The 18,021-nt window shown below is 44.3% G+C and overlaps 1 protein-coding gene and 1 pseudogene across 1 annotated transcript in view; one reads left to right on the top strand and one right to left on the bottom strand.

The window, feature by feature from the left end:
* The window catches only part of LOC104866803, a 2,539-nt pseudogene extending 1,062 nt beyond the window's left edge, over positions 1 to 1,477 (top strand).
* Positions 1,478 to 5,046: 3,569 nt separating this feature from the next.
* Positions 5,047 to 18,021, bottom strand: part of LOC104866809 (FRAS1-related extracellular matrix protein 1) — a 47,685-nt gene continuing 34,710 nt past the window's right edge. Inside the window, exons 14-17 of the mRNA XM_033757647.1 lie at positions 15,035 to 15,176; positions 11,748 to 12,024; positions 7,362 to 7,626; positions 5,047 to 5,149 (exon numbers count right to left, since the gene is read on the bottom strand). Coding sequence (XP_033613538.1) covers positions 5,047 to 5,149; positions 7,362 to 7,626; positions 11,748 to 12,024; positions 15,035 to 15,176 — 787 coding nt within the window. The remainder of the gene's footprint in view (positions 5,150 to 7,361; positions 7,627 to 11,747; positions 12,025 to 15,034; positions 15,177 to 18,021) is intronic.

Below are 18,021 nucleotides of genomic sequence, written 5' to 3'. Positions count from 1 at the left end.
TACTGGGGATCCCACTCACAACCTTGTGCTTCCGAGGCAGGTGTGGTGGCACTGAGCTACATCCCCAGCCCCATGATATATCTTCATTCTTCTATTTTCCCATTACCCTACCCTCCCTTCTACCCCTCCTCCCTCCTAATTTACAAAAGCTGTTTCCATATTTTTCTTCTCTTCTTCTTTCTTTTCCCCTTCCTTCCTTCCCCTGACCTCTCCCTTTGTTCCCCTTCCCATTTTCCTCCTGCTACACAATACCCATTATACATTGCGGTCCTCATTTACCTAGGAAGGACACACTCTTATATTCCATATTGGTAAGAATTCCTAGAAATCGTGTTTTTGTGGAATATAGTATTACATTATTTAAATTTCTTCTTTGAAGGTCCTTTCTGCTAACCACAGAAGGCATGGGGTTTACACTTACTTTAGTGGTCTGGCAGATGGGACTAAGAAATTCCTTAAATTCCCTATTTTTTGCCAAACTATGTTTTATCCTTCAGGGTTTAAGTGTTGATGCTTTCTTTACTCTGGACCACGACGGAACCTGAAATCGGGTCCAGGGTGTACAGTCACTGACCGTGCCTTGGGGTAGAGTCAGGAGAAGAACGAGCAGACACAACCGAGAGAGAGAAGAGACTGACGGAGTACAGACGTGGCTTTGAAGGCAAACTAAAGTTTCATGCTTTCTGATCACCTGCTTACGAAGACTACCTTCAAGGAAAATATGATATGATACATAGAAATGATAGGAATGACACATGATAGGAATCCATGCCTCCTGGAGTTAAAATTGCTGAGGGAAATATAAAAAATAAAAATTTGGCATTTTTACACACCTAGTCTTATAGATAATGTATCCTTTTTCATTTTCTACAGCATCACTTTGTACAGTTGAATAAAGTCCTGAATTACCTTCAGAAATGTACATAAGCAAAAGTAGCAGTTTCCTCAAACAAATGAATCCGTTTTCTTTTGGTAAAGAAAAACTTTTGATTAATATATTCAAAGAAAATTGAGCACTTTCACTGCTGCAGGGTGATGTGCTAATGAAATTCGATTTTTTATTAAAAAGACAAGGTCCGACATCTTGACGAGACTGCAGTGGTCTCAGGTGCTCTCCGAGCTTCGAGACGCTGCCCAAGTAAGACAAGAAGAAGAAAGATGCGGGAAAGTCAGCCAAGAAAGACAAAGACCCAGTGAACAAATCTGGGGGCAAGGCAAAAAAGAAGAAGTGGTCCAAAGGCAAAGTCCGGGACAAGCTCAACAACCTGGTTTTGTTTGATGAAGCTTACGACAAACTCTGTAAGGAAGTTCCCAACTATAAGCGTATAACACCTGCTGTTGTGTCTGAGAGACTGAAGATATTCAGGAGCTCCTTAGTAAAGGTCTTAGCAAGTTGATTTCAAAGCACAGAGCTCAACTTATTTACACCAGAAACACCAAGGGTGGAGATGCCCCTGCTGCTGCTGAAGAAGCATGATGAACAGGTTCAACAGCTGTACATTTGGAAAAAATAAAATTCTATTACTTTAAAAAGAAAAGACAAAAAGCACTTAGAAAAACAACTGTATGTTCTTCACACTTTTTACTTTAGTCACCTTGACAATTTCAAAGGTTGAGGGACATGAAGTCTTAGATATGAAAATTACATTGTTTCTCAGGCAAAGCTTTTCATGGAACTACACTAAAATTCTGCTTTTTCCTGTTACTTTTTTGTATTCTTCCCTTCCCCTAGATCCTATTATTTGACCCAGGACCAAATAAGAAGGCTAGGCTTTCTTTTAGTCCTTCCAAGTTTTTTTTTTTCCACTTTTCTCCTCCTGAAATGTTTTGCACCTCCCATTCCACTCTGCTTCCCACAGAGCAGCTCTCTGTTCCTTACCCAATGCCTATAACGATGTGCTCTTAACGGGCGTTTTAAATCAGTTATTGATCGTTCAGCACCAGTGTATGTGAAAGGGCATGAACTTTTAGTATGAGCATTAATTGTGGAGTGAAAGACTCTGTGCCCCAATGAAAACCTATCAAAGATCAGCAAAAAAAAAAAAAAAAAAAAAAGGAGTAAAAAAAAAAAAAAAAAAAAAAAAAAAAAAAAGGAAGGAAAAAAATTGGAAAAGAAGGGGAGACACGAGGACTGGGGGAGGGGAAGCAAGGCTCAAGGTGAGCTCAAGTGAGCGACGTGCTCCACACCAGGTGGCCATTTTGAATATCTGACTGACTTTCTTCTCTGGAGACTCAATTCTGAAAGTTCCCTGAAGGATAGGACCCTCAAAGCTCAGCCTCAGGAACACTGAGGCTGTCTCATGGTCCCGGCTGTCCATCTCAAACTCGTCCCTGCCCGATGAGTGAGATCTGGCCATGCTGGAAATAGGCAGCCTGCCATCAGACAGATGGGAACAAGGGCAAGCAGGGCGGGACCACAGAAGAGTAAGAAAGATGTTGTCTGAGGGAAGCGCTCCCAGCTGGGACACCAAGGCAGCTGTCTGCACTGACCTAAAGCTAATAACCCAGGGGTGGAAAGGATGCAATTTCCAGACATGACTGGATCGAATACATCATTCCATTTTCATGCGTCACAATGCAAACTACTCACAGGCAGAGTCCTTGTCAGAGAGAGTCAGAGTGATGGTTATGGTTGGGTTCCCAGTTGAAATAAAGCTAGCAAAACAAGTGAAATAAGGTCAGTGTTGCTCATGTCTGCAAAAGTCGACCAGATGCTTTTCCAAGTGCTGCCCTCGTCACCAAATTCCTGTAAGTACATATTCTCAAGGGTTAAAGAAACAGTGCTATGGCTGTGCTGGTATCCATACTGTGGTAAGGAAGCTGGCAGGATGGGGGTAACAGCGCCTTCTGCCCGTCCACTCTGTTTAATATCCCCTTCTGCACCACCGGAGAAAGAATGTAGCCAACAGGAGCACCACCCTCCCGAAACCCAGGGAATGATTCTCGGGTTTGTGGGGGTGTCTGCCTGGTCTCATTTCACCATTACCATGGTGCTTTCAAGCTTTCTGCATTTCCTGGCAATGGAGTTGGCTGAAGAATGTGCCATCTGTCATGGCATTTAAAAGATAAAAATGGAATCATAAATAGCGCCAGCTCCTCAGGAAAAAAAAAAAGTCCAGCCGGCATGTCAAAATGGAGGACATTAGCATGTTCTTTTAGTGCCCGGCTGCCAGCCGCTGAAGTCAGATTGCTAATCACTTGGTGTCATCTGTCCTAGAACTGGCTGCCAAATCTCTCTTCCAGGCCAGCAGCACCACACAATGTGGGAGAAATTTATGATTCACAAAATATTTTTGCACAAGGTAAAATCTGACCATTAAACTCCCCCATTTAATTAATGCTGCCACATCGTACAGCAAAAAGGGAGAAAAATCCTCTGCCACAGAATTTATCTCTCTTCTACCCTGCCAAATTTCTTGCCAAATTTAACAGCGAGTAGCATAAATTTAGGTGATTAGATTGGTTGCATATATTTAATTTTTAAAAAGCACCATGATCACACTTTCATTAAAACAGGCTTTCAGCTTTGGTTTTGCGACACTTGACAAACAACACGGCAGCCCATGATCGGGTGAGAGGCCAAGATTAAAAGGCAGGTCTGAGGCAGATGCAAGGCACTTTCACTATAAATATGTAAAAGTGCTGGCCAAAACTCAAAACGATTCAGTGACGAGGTTCCTTTGCACAAACGCAGTCTCCGCAAATCTTTCACACAAGGCGGTACCATGGAAAGAACTCTCCACAGAAGTGAGCTCTCAGCCGCAACCTCAGCTCTGATACTTGGTTACATCAATTCAGTGACTTCTTTTGCCTCCTGGAACTTTGGTTTCTTGTGCAAAAAATGGTAATAACCTCATCCCTCTCTCTCTCTCTCTCTCTCTCTCTCTCTCTCTCTCTCTCTCTCTCTCGGTGATGGAGTAAGACTATGAGAAATAATACAGTTCAAAAGAAGGGTGTGCTGCACAGCCTGATGTGCTGCAGATGCTCCAGTGATGCTAACGTTCCAGCACGCAGGTGAAGGGCCTGGACCGACCGATGCCTTCTGGCCTTTGTCCGTTGCTCTCTGTAGCCCTGCTTCCTACCTGTCGGTCATGCAAAGGCCACTTCACATTGGCCACATGCTTGGACTACTGAGGCTCTCGATGTTCACTAATTTTGCTTGGTATCAATTTACTTTTTCACTTAAATAAATGTATTTAAAGGGAAACCTCATAACTACTAAGAACTTGATTCCATCGAGACTACAAAAATAAATACAAGAACACAGCATTTTTAATTTTTGCTAGATACTGTTGCTCACTCCAAGCCAGAGACCTGTGCTCTCTTCGTGAACCGGGGGAAATGAATACAAAGCCCTGACGAAGACAAACACGCCGACCTGAGACTTCGCCTGAAACACTCCGGAGGAAGGAGCCCTCCTACTGCAGTAGTTTCTCATGGGTGATTCCCTGCTTCCGACTCGTTGCCTGTTCCATCCTGCCCATGTCATTCTGCAGCTTTGCGTAGCACGGGGTACAAATCACTGGCTTAGGAAACAGAGCCGCAGTCTATTTGCTAAGAGAAAACCATGCTCTGATGTCTACTGGGCAACAGGAGCTGGAAGGCAAAGTGTGGAAACAAAAGAAAGCCAATGGGTAAACTGAGGTGATGGCCTCGGAGCCCCGTCAGGTTGGCCTCCCGCCTGTCTCCGGAGCACCCACGGATCCTGTCTGCAGATCCCCAGGCTCCTCTGGGCACATTCTGAGCACCCGCTAGGCCAGCCCAGCAACGCACCAGAACTGCCTGAAAGCCCTGCAAATGTGGACTCCTAGGCCCGAGACTGGACTTACTGAAGTTGCCTGGGCTAAGTCCAAAAACTGGTATTTTGTGATTCTTCCAGGTAATTCTGAGGATTTTGAAATGTACAAATTCTTGGGATAAATAATTTCTAAAATACTCTCTAACATGACCTCCTGTAGAGGAAAGTTAGGAAAGGTTTCAGCACCGCCAGTCCTTACAAATGGAGATTTTGCTCTGCACTCTCACCATCGGATTAGTTCCTAGCCTTCACTTCTGAGCATTTGTGCACATGCACTCACTGGCTTCTCCAGAAGGGGCACTGGTCTCTCCGGCATAGCCATTGATGTCTCCAGCAGACTCTCCCACCACACTGACCAGGGGAAGCGGGAATGGGAGGAGCAAGAACTTCCAGAAACCGGTATAAAATCAAAAGCTCTGGGCCTGGTATGCACGGGTTCAGCCAAGAAGCATCCCGCTTCCACTCGCAAACAGGAGGAAAAGAACAAGCACTGCTCCTCTCCTAACTTTTTTCCTCCTTGAAGACTGCAAGGAGTTGCAGAGATGGAGGTCAGAAAGCAGTCAAGGAAAGAATATGACAATGATGGTGAGAATAATAAGCCCAGCAACTGACGCTTCTCAGTTCTACACCCGTGCCAGGTGTTGTTTCCTGCACTGCCCATGCAGATGCTTAAACCTCCCCCCAACCCCGGCTGGCAGGTGCAGTGAGCACCACCCATCCCAGCAGGGACAAAGTCCCGGGAGACTGCAGGACCTGAGGACGGCAAGGAGAGCTAAGTCAGAGGCAGCACGAGACCCGAGCCTGCTTTTAACCACCACACTCCCACCTCCCCAACCCCAACCGAGAAGCAGCTCAGGGAGGACCACATCCACCTCTAAGGTTTCAGTTAGTGCCCAGCAACCTTAACCAAGTGTGACTCGGTTAAGACATCAATCAGTTAAACAAAGATCGGCTTGGTAAAGGACATTTATCAAGAGAGGAAAAATAAAGAAGACACTGAGCTGGTGTGGTGGCAGGAAATCCCTGCTGAGATAGGAGTATCACAAATTCAAACCCAGCTCAGGCAACTAAGTGAGACTCTCAAACTAAAAATTTTTTAAAAGGGCTGGTGATGTAGCTCAGTGTGAAGGCACTGGGTTCAATCCCTAGCAAAAAAAAGAAAAAAAAAAAAAAAAAAAAAAAAAAAAGATTATTTCAAGTTTTCCTGGATTTTTTTTTTTTTGGTTGGACTATATATACATATCATCTTTCAGAAATCACTTTAAATTCTCAAAAGGCAAGTAAAATAATCTTTACTGTCATTTGGACAGTGTCTATTACAACAGATATACTGAAATTAGGTAAGTACAGTGGTACCTCAGTTCACAAACATTTTTGTTTTCGGACAATTTGATTTGTTTTTGTTTGCAAACTCTGCATGGGGTGATGAACACAATGGGCCATCTTTCCTGCCTAAATATGAACGTGGCCATCTTTCCCAGAATCATGGGACAATTAAGTTTGTGAAGACAGGTTCACCCATGAATGATAGAAAGCAGTGGTGTTTAAACATCAGACATTAGTAATACTTGATAGTTTATGAGAACCCACTGAGCAGCATGGAGTTTGTGGCATTATGTCATTTATAGTGTCCTGTGGAAGGTTATCTTGGCCATAGTGAAAACTGTACCGGAGGCCAGGAAGCCCTGATGTACAGCCTCTTCCTTAACTGGTGAAATTCAGGGTTGGATTACATACAGCGAGCCGTTCTCCAAAGACTAGCCCCAGATTGTCCAGGCTCACCACCCCAGCTCAGGACCTGCCTTTCCACTACAGACCACAAGCCTGGCTAGCTCTGAGGGCTGCTGAATGACAGATCTTCTAGCATTCATCCTATTTACTGTGTCTTGAAACAAATTTCCCTATTTTAGGTGAATGCAGATTTTCATTAATGTTGTGTCTTTGCCTTTTCACCAGACTGCTATTCATCCCAATGATTTATTTGATTCAGAACCCTTGAACAGGTGCACAGTCCCCAATTATAACAGTTTCTATGGGGAAATGTGATCCACTCCATGACAACGTGATTTATGATACAGCGCCTACAGGAACACTTTGTGTCAAAAGGCAGTGTCTGCTCATGCCAAAATTATTCTGCTAATAAATGACTTTTGCTTAGTAAAGAGAAATTCCTTTCCTATTGTATCCTTAGCTGGGTACCCTCAGACTCCACCTTCCTCCTCGCAGAAAGACTTGCATTTAGATATGTTTACTGAATTTATTTTTCAGCACCAGTTCCTCGTCTCTTGCTGTGCTGCTGGCATTTCGGTGGTATGCTTTCCTTCACCTTTCACACAGCTAGGCAGGAGAAGAAAAACACAGCTAGAACAGAGCTGCGAAAGGACTCACTGCTTTTCCTTTCTTTTTTTAAAAGCACAAATTTTAATATGTACACATATTTAAGGCACACAACATGATGGTATTGGCAGTCAAACACGGTAACGTGGTTCCGATAGGCCACGTTAGCGCATCCCTGCTGTTCTGAACCCACAGAACAGTTCAGAGAAGTTTCCACCATGCTCACCTGAAGCTGTCCCTGGGGGCGGCCACCTTGCTCTTGTGTGCGTAGCAGACTCTCTGTCCTGTTACGTCCACTTGGCTGAAGCTTGCAATGGGGACGCCAGGCGAGTGGACGTGTTCCACCTGGCCATACTGCGGCGGGGCGGTGACGAAGTACAGCAGCTCCTCACGCCCGTCTGACCCATCCACCGCCAGCAGAGTGGCGGCTGTCAAAACACCTCTGCCACCTTCAGACACCACGAGTGGCTTTGTGAGAACGGCAATATCACCTGCACGGCAGGAGGGGGAGAGTCAAGAACCGTGCTTAAAAACAGGTCATGTTCGAGGTAAAGGTAAAAGACCAGGGCCCAGCTATGTCCGAGTCATATCTAACACAACACAGAAAGGCTCAGGAACTACGACTCATACAGGGTTTAGGCAAAACAAATGCGCAGCTATTTCACATAAAAGGAAACATGCTCAGTATCATTAATAATTATGAAAATACTATATGAGATCACAATAAGTCACCATCTCATAATTCTTTGATGGGCAAAAATAAAGAAGTCTAACAAGGGTTAAGAAGGATGGAGGCCGAGACAGTCCTGCACGCAACTGTAGAGGAAATGGAGATTGACACCCAACGTGGAATTATTTTGTGAAGAGTTGAATATTCACATTTACTATGATTTGGTGATTCAACCCCTCTGTGTACCTCAAAAAGACTCTTGTCCTTGAACCCCAGGAGCCACATACAAAGTGGTCACTGCGGCACTGCTTGTGCGGGAGACAGCCCAAGTGCCTTTCCAAAAGGGGAAAGCGTAAGCAAACTAGAGTCTATCCATACAACTGATCTCCATACAGTAGCAAAATGAAACAGACACAGCTCCACACAGCAACAGAGATGTAGCGTATGAATACTTGCTAGCTGTGTAAGTCAAGAAAATTACAAAAAATTAGACGATGATACCACACTCGGGATGGCAGCTTTCCAGGAGAATGGGAAAAGGACACAGGGAGATGTCAGTTTTGCTAATACTGCTGCATGGCGGTTGCACAAATGCTCGCTGTGTTTTAAAAAGAAGGTGTGTTCAACAGCCATGTTCATGGCAGGGCTATTCATAACAGCTAGAAGGTAGAAGCAATCCAAACGCCTCCCCACAGATACGTGGAGAGACAAGATGTGCAGGCACATATGCAATGGAATGCAACTCAGCCTGAAAACAGGAAGGGGATTCTCATGCATGCTACAACACAGGGGAAGCTTGAGGGCAACACGCTAAGAGAAACCGACCAGTCATGGAAATCATATACTGGACAATGCCACTTATACGAGGAGCCTAGGATGGAGTCAATTCATAGAAACAGAAAACAAAGGCAGTTACAGGGGCTGTGGCACAGGGACATGGAGAACTGTTCCTTAACGGGTGCACGGTCTTGATTTTGCAAGATGAAACATCTTAAAAGGTTGTATGCACAACAATATACATACAATTAACACTACCCGGCTGCACACCTACAAAAAACTAAGAACATTCTACGGTGTGCATATTTTACCACGATTTTAAAGAAAATGCATAAACGGATAAACGAGCAAGGCAGAAATGGGTCAGGTATGGACCAATAACACAGTTTCACCAATGAAGTGTGATCACTGAGTTCATTCACGCAAGCTCTATTAAAAATGACCGTATCTAAATACAGAGTTTCAACTTTGTGTCTGTGAGGCACAGGACTGAGGGTTCTTAATCTGCACCCCAGTCCTGGGCAGTGGGGCATTATCATATTCCCGATTATAAATGAGGAAACTGAGATACAGAAATGCTACTAACCTGCTGGCAGCCACACAATAAAAGGCAGGCAGAATCTGTACTTAAGTTCTTTAGAGCACAGCCTCTGAAACACTGCAGTATGCTGTTTTGCTCCCTTTTTCTACTACGTGAGAGTTCAATGACAAATGGTTGGATGTCCAAAAAGAAAACTATGTGAAGTAAATGCCCAGCCGTTGCTGGATTAAAAACAACAGATGGTCAACAAGACTGAAGATACTCGATCTCATGGGAAGACAAAACGTGGAAATAACCATCAAGGTGCTACAGTTTTAGACCAGCCTTAGTTTTGCCACCCCCTGCCCCATACGTCTGTCATGATGAGGCTTTGCTATCGGTTTCTGGTGGGTAGGGGCACAGATACAACACACAGGGAGTCCCTTACAGCCCGAATCATCCACTCCAACATGCCAGCACTGCCAAGGCCAGGAGCCCTGTTTAGATGGCCAAATCAGACCTTTATCACAAGTGCATCAAAGACCATCCTCAGTTTAAATTAAAAGCTGAGCCTCAGCGGTACACAGAGACTGAGATGAACACATCAAGGAAATAATACAAATGAACGAGGCTGGGGAGGTGAGAAACCCTGACAAGAGCTTGTGCTGGGAGCAGAGTGACGGATCTACCAGAAGGGGGGGCACCGGCTCAAGCCCTGGGCAACGTCTTGCAGCATAAAGACAGGGTTTGGGTTAAGGTCACCCTCACCACACCCGCCGAAGCATCTCTCCAAAGAAAGTGGAAGACTTAAAAGTTATTTATAAAAGTTCCCAGAGGGAATAACCAAATGCTCAATATTAAGGTTATAATTCAAATCTAACTACATAACATAGCTTTACTTGGAGATAGAGAGTTTTCCTTTTTTGTTTTGTTTTGTTATTTCGTACCAGGGATCGAACACAGGACATTGAACCTGTGAGGCAGGCATGGCACCACTGAGCTGAATCTCTGGGCCTACAGAGTTATAAACTTATGCAACTTAAGAAAACTCATGGTAAGTTTAAAAAAGAACAGCAGGAAAATAGCATACAACAGATGATCATGCAGAAAGGCAGGCAGGCAGGAAGGAAGCGGGGCAGGCCGATTCTAAACTTCTGAGAATAGTAATAGATCGATGTAGCTACTTGGCATCGGTTTTCATAAAACCTTTTAGAAAACAATCACCACATGTCAATTGTGTAGTTCCTGTTGAGGCACTTGCCCGCCTTATTTAAGCCTTGCTTTCCGGGCGCACGGCTATAGTTTCTATCGCCCAGCTTCCTTGCGATTCGGGCAGTGGAACACGCTGGAGAGAGGCAAACAGCTTCCAAACCCAACTGGTGGAACCCTGCTCTGAAACTCTGCTTCACGTCTCAATTTCCGAGCGACTCGAAGACTTTCCAAGACAGGGAAAGTCCAGTCTGGGACAGGCCCCAGGTGACTGTGAAATCCATGGCCGTGAAACTTCACTGTGCTGAGCCATGCGGAGCGCCTACCCTGACGGAACAGCTGCCTCTCCTAATATCACCTGCAACACTTGTGAACATTTTGCTTGGATATACACATAAATGAGCATAAATTTTCCAGAGAGAAATAAAATGTGTTCAGAAATACCTAGCTTATTTGAAAGTCACTTACTTGACATCTTTGAGGAACACATTTTATACCAGAAAACAAGCACATAAAGTATATAGTCAAAAATAAACATCACAAGATCAACCAATTCGAATTTTTTTTAAATTCTGGAAAATTTTAATTCTATCACATAAAGCAAGACTTTTATTGCACTTAAAATTCAACTTAACTCTGAGCTTCCTAACAAATAAGGCAAAATAAGAACGCATTCAGTCAATGAATCGGGTACTAAAAATCTAAGACAATGCTTCATTCAGGAATGCTTAGATCCTAGGACCATGTAGATGAACGAGGTGAGTTTCTTGCTCTCCTCACACACAGTAAGCAAAATTACAGGTAGTAAGAGTTGAGCACCAATGCATGTGTGAATCTCCTTTGTTGAACTTTTTTTAACTTTTCTCCACCCACCACTTACAATCTATTGGATCATACTATGCAAATAAGCTGCCTAATTAAGTCAAGAGAAACCTACTATTTTATAGCGTTTTTCCTTGTCCCTACAGTGTGCGCTAGCATTTTCACAGTGAAAAGATTAACAGATTCCAACTTTTCAATGACGAAGTTCCTTTTTGTTATTTTTTAAAATTTAAAATATATTTATTCCACTTCCTTTCATATTATATTGGAAATACTTTTTCTTGAAAACTCTATTTTCCGATGACAATTCACCTCTTGGAGATAAAATTACAGTCATCACACCGATTCGGTAAACATTTACCTAAATCAAAACCCCTCGCCAGGAAAGTAGCCTGGGCTGCCGACCTGCAGGCCACACCGGCTAAGTAACAGGGAACGCGATTGGCTGCTTTTGGGGACCCACAAGAAGGGAAAAAGGTGGAGTCATAGTCAGGGTGAAGGATGGGAGGAAGAAAGGAAATGAGGGAGGGAGAAATAAAGAAACGCATGTGGAATGCTGAGACCAGCTTGTTTCTGGTTATAAAAGTGGATCCCAGCAAAAGCCGCCAGCATACCTTTCCCTCTCCCCACGCCCTCGATGACGATGTGACAGTCAAACGCGGGCGATGTGTTGTCGCCGTCCCAGAGGTAGAAGGTGAAGCTGTCTCGGCTGCGGGCGTCCTGGGCCCCGGTGTGTGCGTATCTCAGCAGGTTCAGGTCCACTTCCCCCTGCGTGCACCTCATGCCCAGAGAGAGCGGCGCCCAGTCCCTTCCTGTCTGAAAGGGGCCGGAATCAGTCAGCTGCCCTTGGTTTGCTCCTCCAGCCAGCTCAGTGGACACTTCACTTGGCCCCTAGAAACCTCCAACAGATATTTCAGGGAAATCCCAAACGAGTTTTTACCACATTGTCTTATTTTTTTTCTTTTCAAGGAAGTATATTAAAATAATTTAAGACCTTGGGAGAAAACTAGCTTCAACCAAAGGGTTTTTGACAAAGTCATGTGGCAATTCAACAGCATCGGTACCTCCAAGGTATTTATCATAAGCAATCACAGCTGATTAAATATTCCAAATAATGAGAGCAGGTGGGTAATTGAGATGCTGGAATGGGTTCTTTAGAAATTAAATGTGTTTCTTCTGGAGCTTTTTTTTTTAGTTCATATTATTGTACAACTAATCAAACCTATTTTTTCCAGGTGGTTTATTGCTAGGATTCACTGATAAGAAAAAGTAGAATGATTGCATTTATTCCCTTTTTCATTTTCTAGCCTTACTAAAACCTAAAGAAAATGATCAGGATCCCTGTCACTCCCTACATTTATTTATATCCTAAGTCAGCAAAAATATGTTTCAAATATTATTCGCTATTTTATCCACATCTCCTAAAAATACACCAGCACTACTCAGGAATATATTCTCCTCATAACTTAGTGCAAAACAAAACTTGTGGTATTTTCAGTTAAAAGCACTTCTTGTATAGGGGGTTAGCTAACAACTGAGAATATGATAGGTGAATTAATACATTTTATCTTAATAATCCCATTGCTATTGTCTTAAGAGACACAGTTTTTTCTAAAAATATCTCATAAAAAGTTATTTGATATAATTCAAGGAAAATCTCAATTAAAACATTTGCAATGGGAAATCATCCTGTGCTTCTCCTGTGTGGTTCTCAAGACTGAAACGGAGACTTCAATGGCTCATCTCATTTCCCCGTGGCACCTCATGCTGCACAGCCCCGCTTTCTGGCACAGAGCTTGTGTTCCTCCCTCCGAATGCGTTACCACTTATGTCATTCTCCTTCACGGAGCTCCTACCGCTTTAACGTTTTTGCCCGAGTATTCACAGATCAGACGTATGTTCTGCCCCAGAATTTAGTGGGCAAAAGTTAACTGCATTGTTGTGGTGAAGTTCAGCATTTGTTTATATCATGAGACCCATTTTACCAATACAATTTTTCAAACAGTCGCCTTCAGGTTTTAAACCAGAGAGCCTTCCATTTTAATTTTTCCTCTTTGCAATAAATACAGAAGACACCGCCTGCTGTCTCTTATCTCCATCTAATTCCTCACTTCTATCTCCAGATGTGAGCTTGACTTGACATGATCAACTGAGGAAGAAAATGGAAGCAAGACTCAAAATGAGAAAACGAAGGAAAGCCGAGAAGGAACAGAATCCAGGAGGCTGGACTCCCAGTCCCCATCTGAGACGGCCTCGGGCCACATGGGAGGTGCAGGGACTGCTGTGGAGCCCCAGTGGGCACGCAGGCCCATCTGGATTTTCACAAATCCAAAACAGCTCAGTCCCCAAGCTGCCCAAATGTGTGAGCCTTCCCTGCATTTCTGCTTCATTACTCTTTGAAACGAAATAAGGACACAGCTGTACCTCAATTTAAATCAGTGATTGCTCTTCACTCTGATTCTCTATGGTGCCTCCAATCTAAGACAATCAAGCTGCTGTTCCACACAGAATGAATCTGTGCTGCCTTGCTAGGGCTGTGCCTACGTTCGTTCCGCTAAGAGCTAAGTGTGCAGTGAAGCAATCACATCAGGGACGGCTGGTCCACGTCGCTGGTCCTGATCCTCCACTGGGTGAACACTGATTCCTCAGCGGACCTTTCCAAGTGACTGATCTGTAGTCTGGACTGGGCTAACCCTTGGGCATTATGTGCACAGCCTGAGTCAGGCTGAGATCTTGCTCTTCTAGGATTCTACTGAAAAAGGAGGTCTGACCAGCAGCTGGAAGGCAGCACAGAGCCATGCAGCCCGACCTCTGCCCTCCCCTGCAGTTTTCCTGCTTTCTTGCTTTCCAAGAAAGTGAGTCACTTCTAGGAGTGTTTCTTCACCATGTACTGTTGCATTTTACTGGATTCAAATACAATGGCTCTCAACACTGGACAGACTTTAGTGGGGCGGGAGGACCCCCATGTGAAATTGCCCCAAATGTGCCTTTTGGTTCCATGCTTTGCACACACCAACCTCAGCCTGAAGACCCTAGAGCAGCAAAGGCTGTGGGGCTGCAGGACAAAGACACCAACCTTTCAGCTCTTAAATTCACCCAGAACAAAATGCAGATCAATTCAGTGCACTTGCTGTCTGCAGTGCAAGCTGTCTGCAGTGCAAGCTCTGCCCCCAGACAAGAGCACAGGCTTTCCCTGCTCAGGGAGCAAGAGGAGCAGCGGGAAGGAATCAGGGAATCTGTACAGCTGCTCCCTGCTGCGGGTCACCGAGCAGGCAGGACAAGGTCTGGAGTTTCAACAAAGAGGGGCCTCTGCCCTCAGGTCCCACAGCATCACAAGGACAGAAACATTATTTGTTGTAATGTAACTGGGGCAGAAGGAGCTTCAAATTTTCCTAGGCCTGACTGTCATGAAAGAATAATCAATTTTTCTTATTCTTGAGAATGGTTCCTTACCTAATGAAGGTGTGTGTGTGTGTGGGGGGTGATTTCTTGGACCAGGAGTTCTATGACTAAGATAATGCATGCTAAAGAGGAAAGTTACATGGATCGTATCCGTATCCCCCACACTCAAAATGGTGGGAATGAAGGCATCTTAAAAGACACCAGATTCTCCTCAGAACCAGATAACTTGCTTTACCCTGGTAACTCCCTCCCTCAGAATTTAGGGATAATCCAGGAAGGGAGCAATGAAGAATCTTAATATTGGTTGAATTGACTCTTAGTATATTAAGAAGATTTAAAAGAGCATGAGTTCACTGTGGTATAGTAGGAAAATTAAATTTTCTACTTCTGAGCAAAATATGGCTACCCGGGAATAAGTACAATTATATGAATGTATGTATTCAGAAAATGTATGCCTGCTACATTCGTTTTGAAATACAAAGGGAAAAGGGCCACTAACCTTAAGCTGAAGTTGCCCATTTTGGGGAAGCCTTTCAAATACATAATAAATCTTCTCCCTAGGTGAGTCTTTATCTGTGGCAGAAAGAACAGCACTAGAAAGAATACGAGTATCGCCCACATTCATTGTAATTTCAGCCTTCCTGTAAAACAAGGAAAACAGCTGGGTTGATATGAGAGCAGCAGGTGTTACTTTAGCAGAGGGCACTCATACTGGCTGCTATGCTCCCCACCCTTCTACAGTTAAGGAGTGGTCATCAATATCCACAGACTGAAAGCGACAAGTAGACACATGAAGTGAATTCTTCCACTTTACATGTTCAAGTCTGAAAAGACAATGAGATAGCAACAATGAATAGGGCACAGGTAATATTTCCCATTGCTTTTGCACTGTAGAACTTTTATGCAATGAGTTCTTTCCAACATTGCATTTGACAGTATTAGCGCCATGCAGTAAGTGGGCCAGGGCTATCATTCTAATTCACAGACAGAGACTTCCTGAAAGACATTAACTGACCAACTCATACTGTGCCCAGTGCTCCCATCCCCTTGGGGATCCAGCATTCTGAGTTTGGTGCTATTAGGTTACTCATCTTCTTCCCAGTAATGTTCTGGAAGCCTCAGTTTGCAGCAAGGCACCTCATCCCAGCACCAGAGCTGTTTCCTGATATCACAACCTGCTGACGGGTGATGGAGCAGCCAGGCAGGGGCAGCTGCCGCTTCCACCCTGGACACTGCTTCTGCGGGGCCGCCACACACAGAGATGATCACCATCCTCTCTGGCACCAAGTGGACAATGGATCTCATTCCACCAGTGTTTCTAGCTCCAGGCTGTGGCTACACTCTGGCCTCCTTGACAGCTTTGTTTCCGAGACACCGGGTACCTGGATTTCTGGGGACCCAGTCAAGGACATTGAGTAGCACCAACTGGTTCCTCTGCTGAGAAGCCAATGCCTGAAAATCTCAGGTAACAGCCTCTCTTACTCAGCGAGGGGTTTTGCCCACCCAGGACAGACGTTTTCCCAGCCAATAGTAGACTTTCACCTACCTCCTTACTGGAGAATACTAATCCCATTACTCTAGAAGACTAATGAATCTGCTGGTTGGGGGCTTACTGAGATTTGTGGCGCCATTTATAGAAAGAAACAGATGAATGAAAACAGGAAGCTGATATGCTGACAAACATAAATGGTCGGGTAGGAAACGGTATCAGAATTAAACACCAGAGAAGACAAGAGTGCCAGTAACCTGGATTATCCTAAAAGGGACCCAGGGCCAAGGATGGTAGGTGGTAATTTATTTTGAAAGTATTCCCAGGAAGCAAGAGAGAGGGAGTGAGGAAGGGAAGAGGGTGTTTTTACTGCTGTGCACAGCTGCGGTTCAATCTTGGTGAGGACTGTTTAAATTTTAATTATCGTTCTTTAAGAAACAGAATCTTGCCCAGGCTGACCCTGACCTCCAGGTTCAAGAAGTTGTTAGGCCTCAGCCTCCCACGTGGCTGGGACTACAGCCACACGCCCCTGTGCTCAGCTGCTGGGACCACTTAACAAACCATGAGGAAAGTGACTGGACTGAGCTTCCGGAAGCCGGGGAGCTGGGATGTCTGTCTTACCCGCTGGTTCCCGAGGATAAAGGCAGTCCCACAGAGCTCTCTGTTCTCCCTGGATGTGGACCGAATGAGCCACTGCAGCCGAGACAGCCTGCGGTGGGAATGTGCAGCGAGGCACCGCGGGCTCCTGGGGCAGAGTGCCAACCCTGTGTAGGCTGCGTCCCTGACCATGACACGAGAATCAGAAGGTGGCCGAGAGAACCAGAGCACCTGCCACCCGATATGGACGAAATACAGAAGACGGGATGTCAAGTGCCGCAGCACTCTCCGGTACGGGAGACGGGCAAGAGACTCGGTGGGGAAGCGGGAGGTAATTCCCAGGAACAGCTTGAATAGAGAGGTTGGAGGCAGTGGGCAGAAATGGAAGAGGCCCCACAGCTGCCTCTGCAATGCTATGGCGGGGAATTGAACAAGGCCGGGCGATGGGGCTCCTTTGTATTTTTAGAGTGAGAATAATGACTTGCAATTATGATGACAATGAACATTTATGGTCGCTCACATGTACTAGCTGGTTCTTCAAGCACTTTTACATGTTTTGATTCACCTAGTCTTTGAGGACACTGATAGTACTGCCATGGACAGAGTTTAACAGAGGTAGATGGAGCTGCTCTGCTCTTGTGCTTAAGGTCAGACCACTAGTAAGTGGCTGATGTGAGCCACTCTGACTCTATCTAGTATTTGCCCTCTTAACCACTGGCTATCCCTGTGTCTATCAACAGGAGGAACAAAAAGGGAGAGATCAGAGATGCAAGAGGGAACAAATAACAGAACACATTTTAGGAGGAGCCAGGTGTGATCTACTCAAGGACACATCTGGAAGAGAAAGGGAAAGCATCACTTCCTGTCCACAGGAGAGGAGAAAATAAGAAGGCAAAGGAAAAGGAGAGATTTCAGAAAAAAATGGTAATACTTGAGGTGATCGATCTCACCTGACCCTAAAACATTCTAGACACCTACTGAAACAACACACTGTATTCCATAAATAGGGTCAGTTATATCAATTAAAATAAAAGATGTCATTTTAAAAAGAAAAGAATAAGGAGAGTTTTAAATTATTAAACTAATCTTTTTTAGTTTTTATAATTGTATTTCTTATTTTGAATCATAATGCAAAAACAAGATGAAAATATCAGTGTTTAATTTTGAGTGTTAAATGACTGAAAGTCACTAGAATTTACTAACGAGCTTCATGACCAGATTTTTTTGCCATGTCCCAGGAGGAATAGAGTATGTTGCTAACACAGTGTATTATATTACATGCAAACTCTCTAATGAAAACAAAGTCATACTGGAATGGGAATAATGTCAGAGTCTTAATGATGAGCAATACTACATTTGCTGAGTCTGCTACTTTTCTTAATTTTTTTTTTTTTTTTTTT

This window comes from Fukomys damarensis, unplaced genomic scaffold (assembly GCF_012274545.1).
Source record: "Fukomys damarensis isolate Sample0158 unplaced genomic scaffold, DMR_v1.0_HiC HiC_scaffold_31, whole genome shotgun sequence".
NCBI lineage: Eukaryota > Metazoa > Chordata > Mammalia > Rodentia > Bathyergidae > Fukomys > Fukomys damarensis.
The sequence above is the reverse complement of the archived record's forward strand: the minus strand, read 5'-3'. Positions and strand labels throughout refer to the sequence as shown.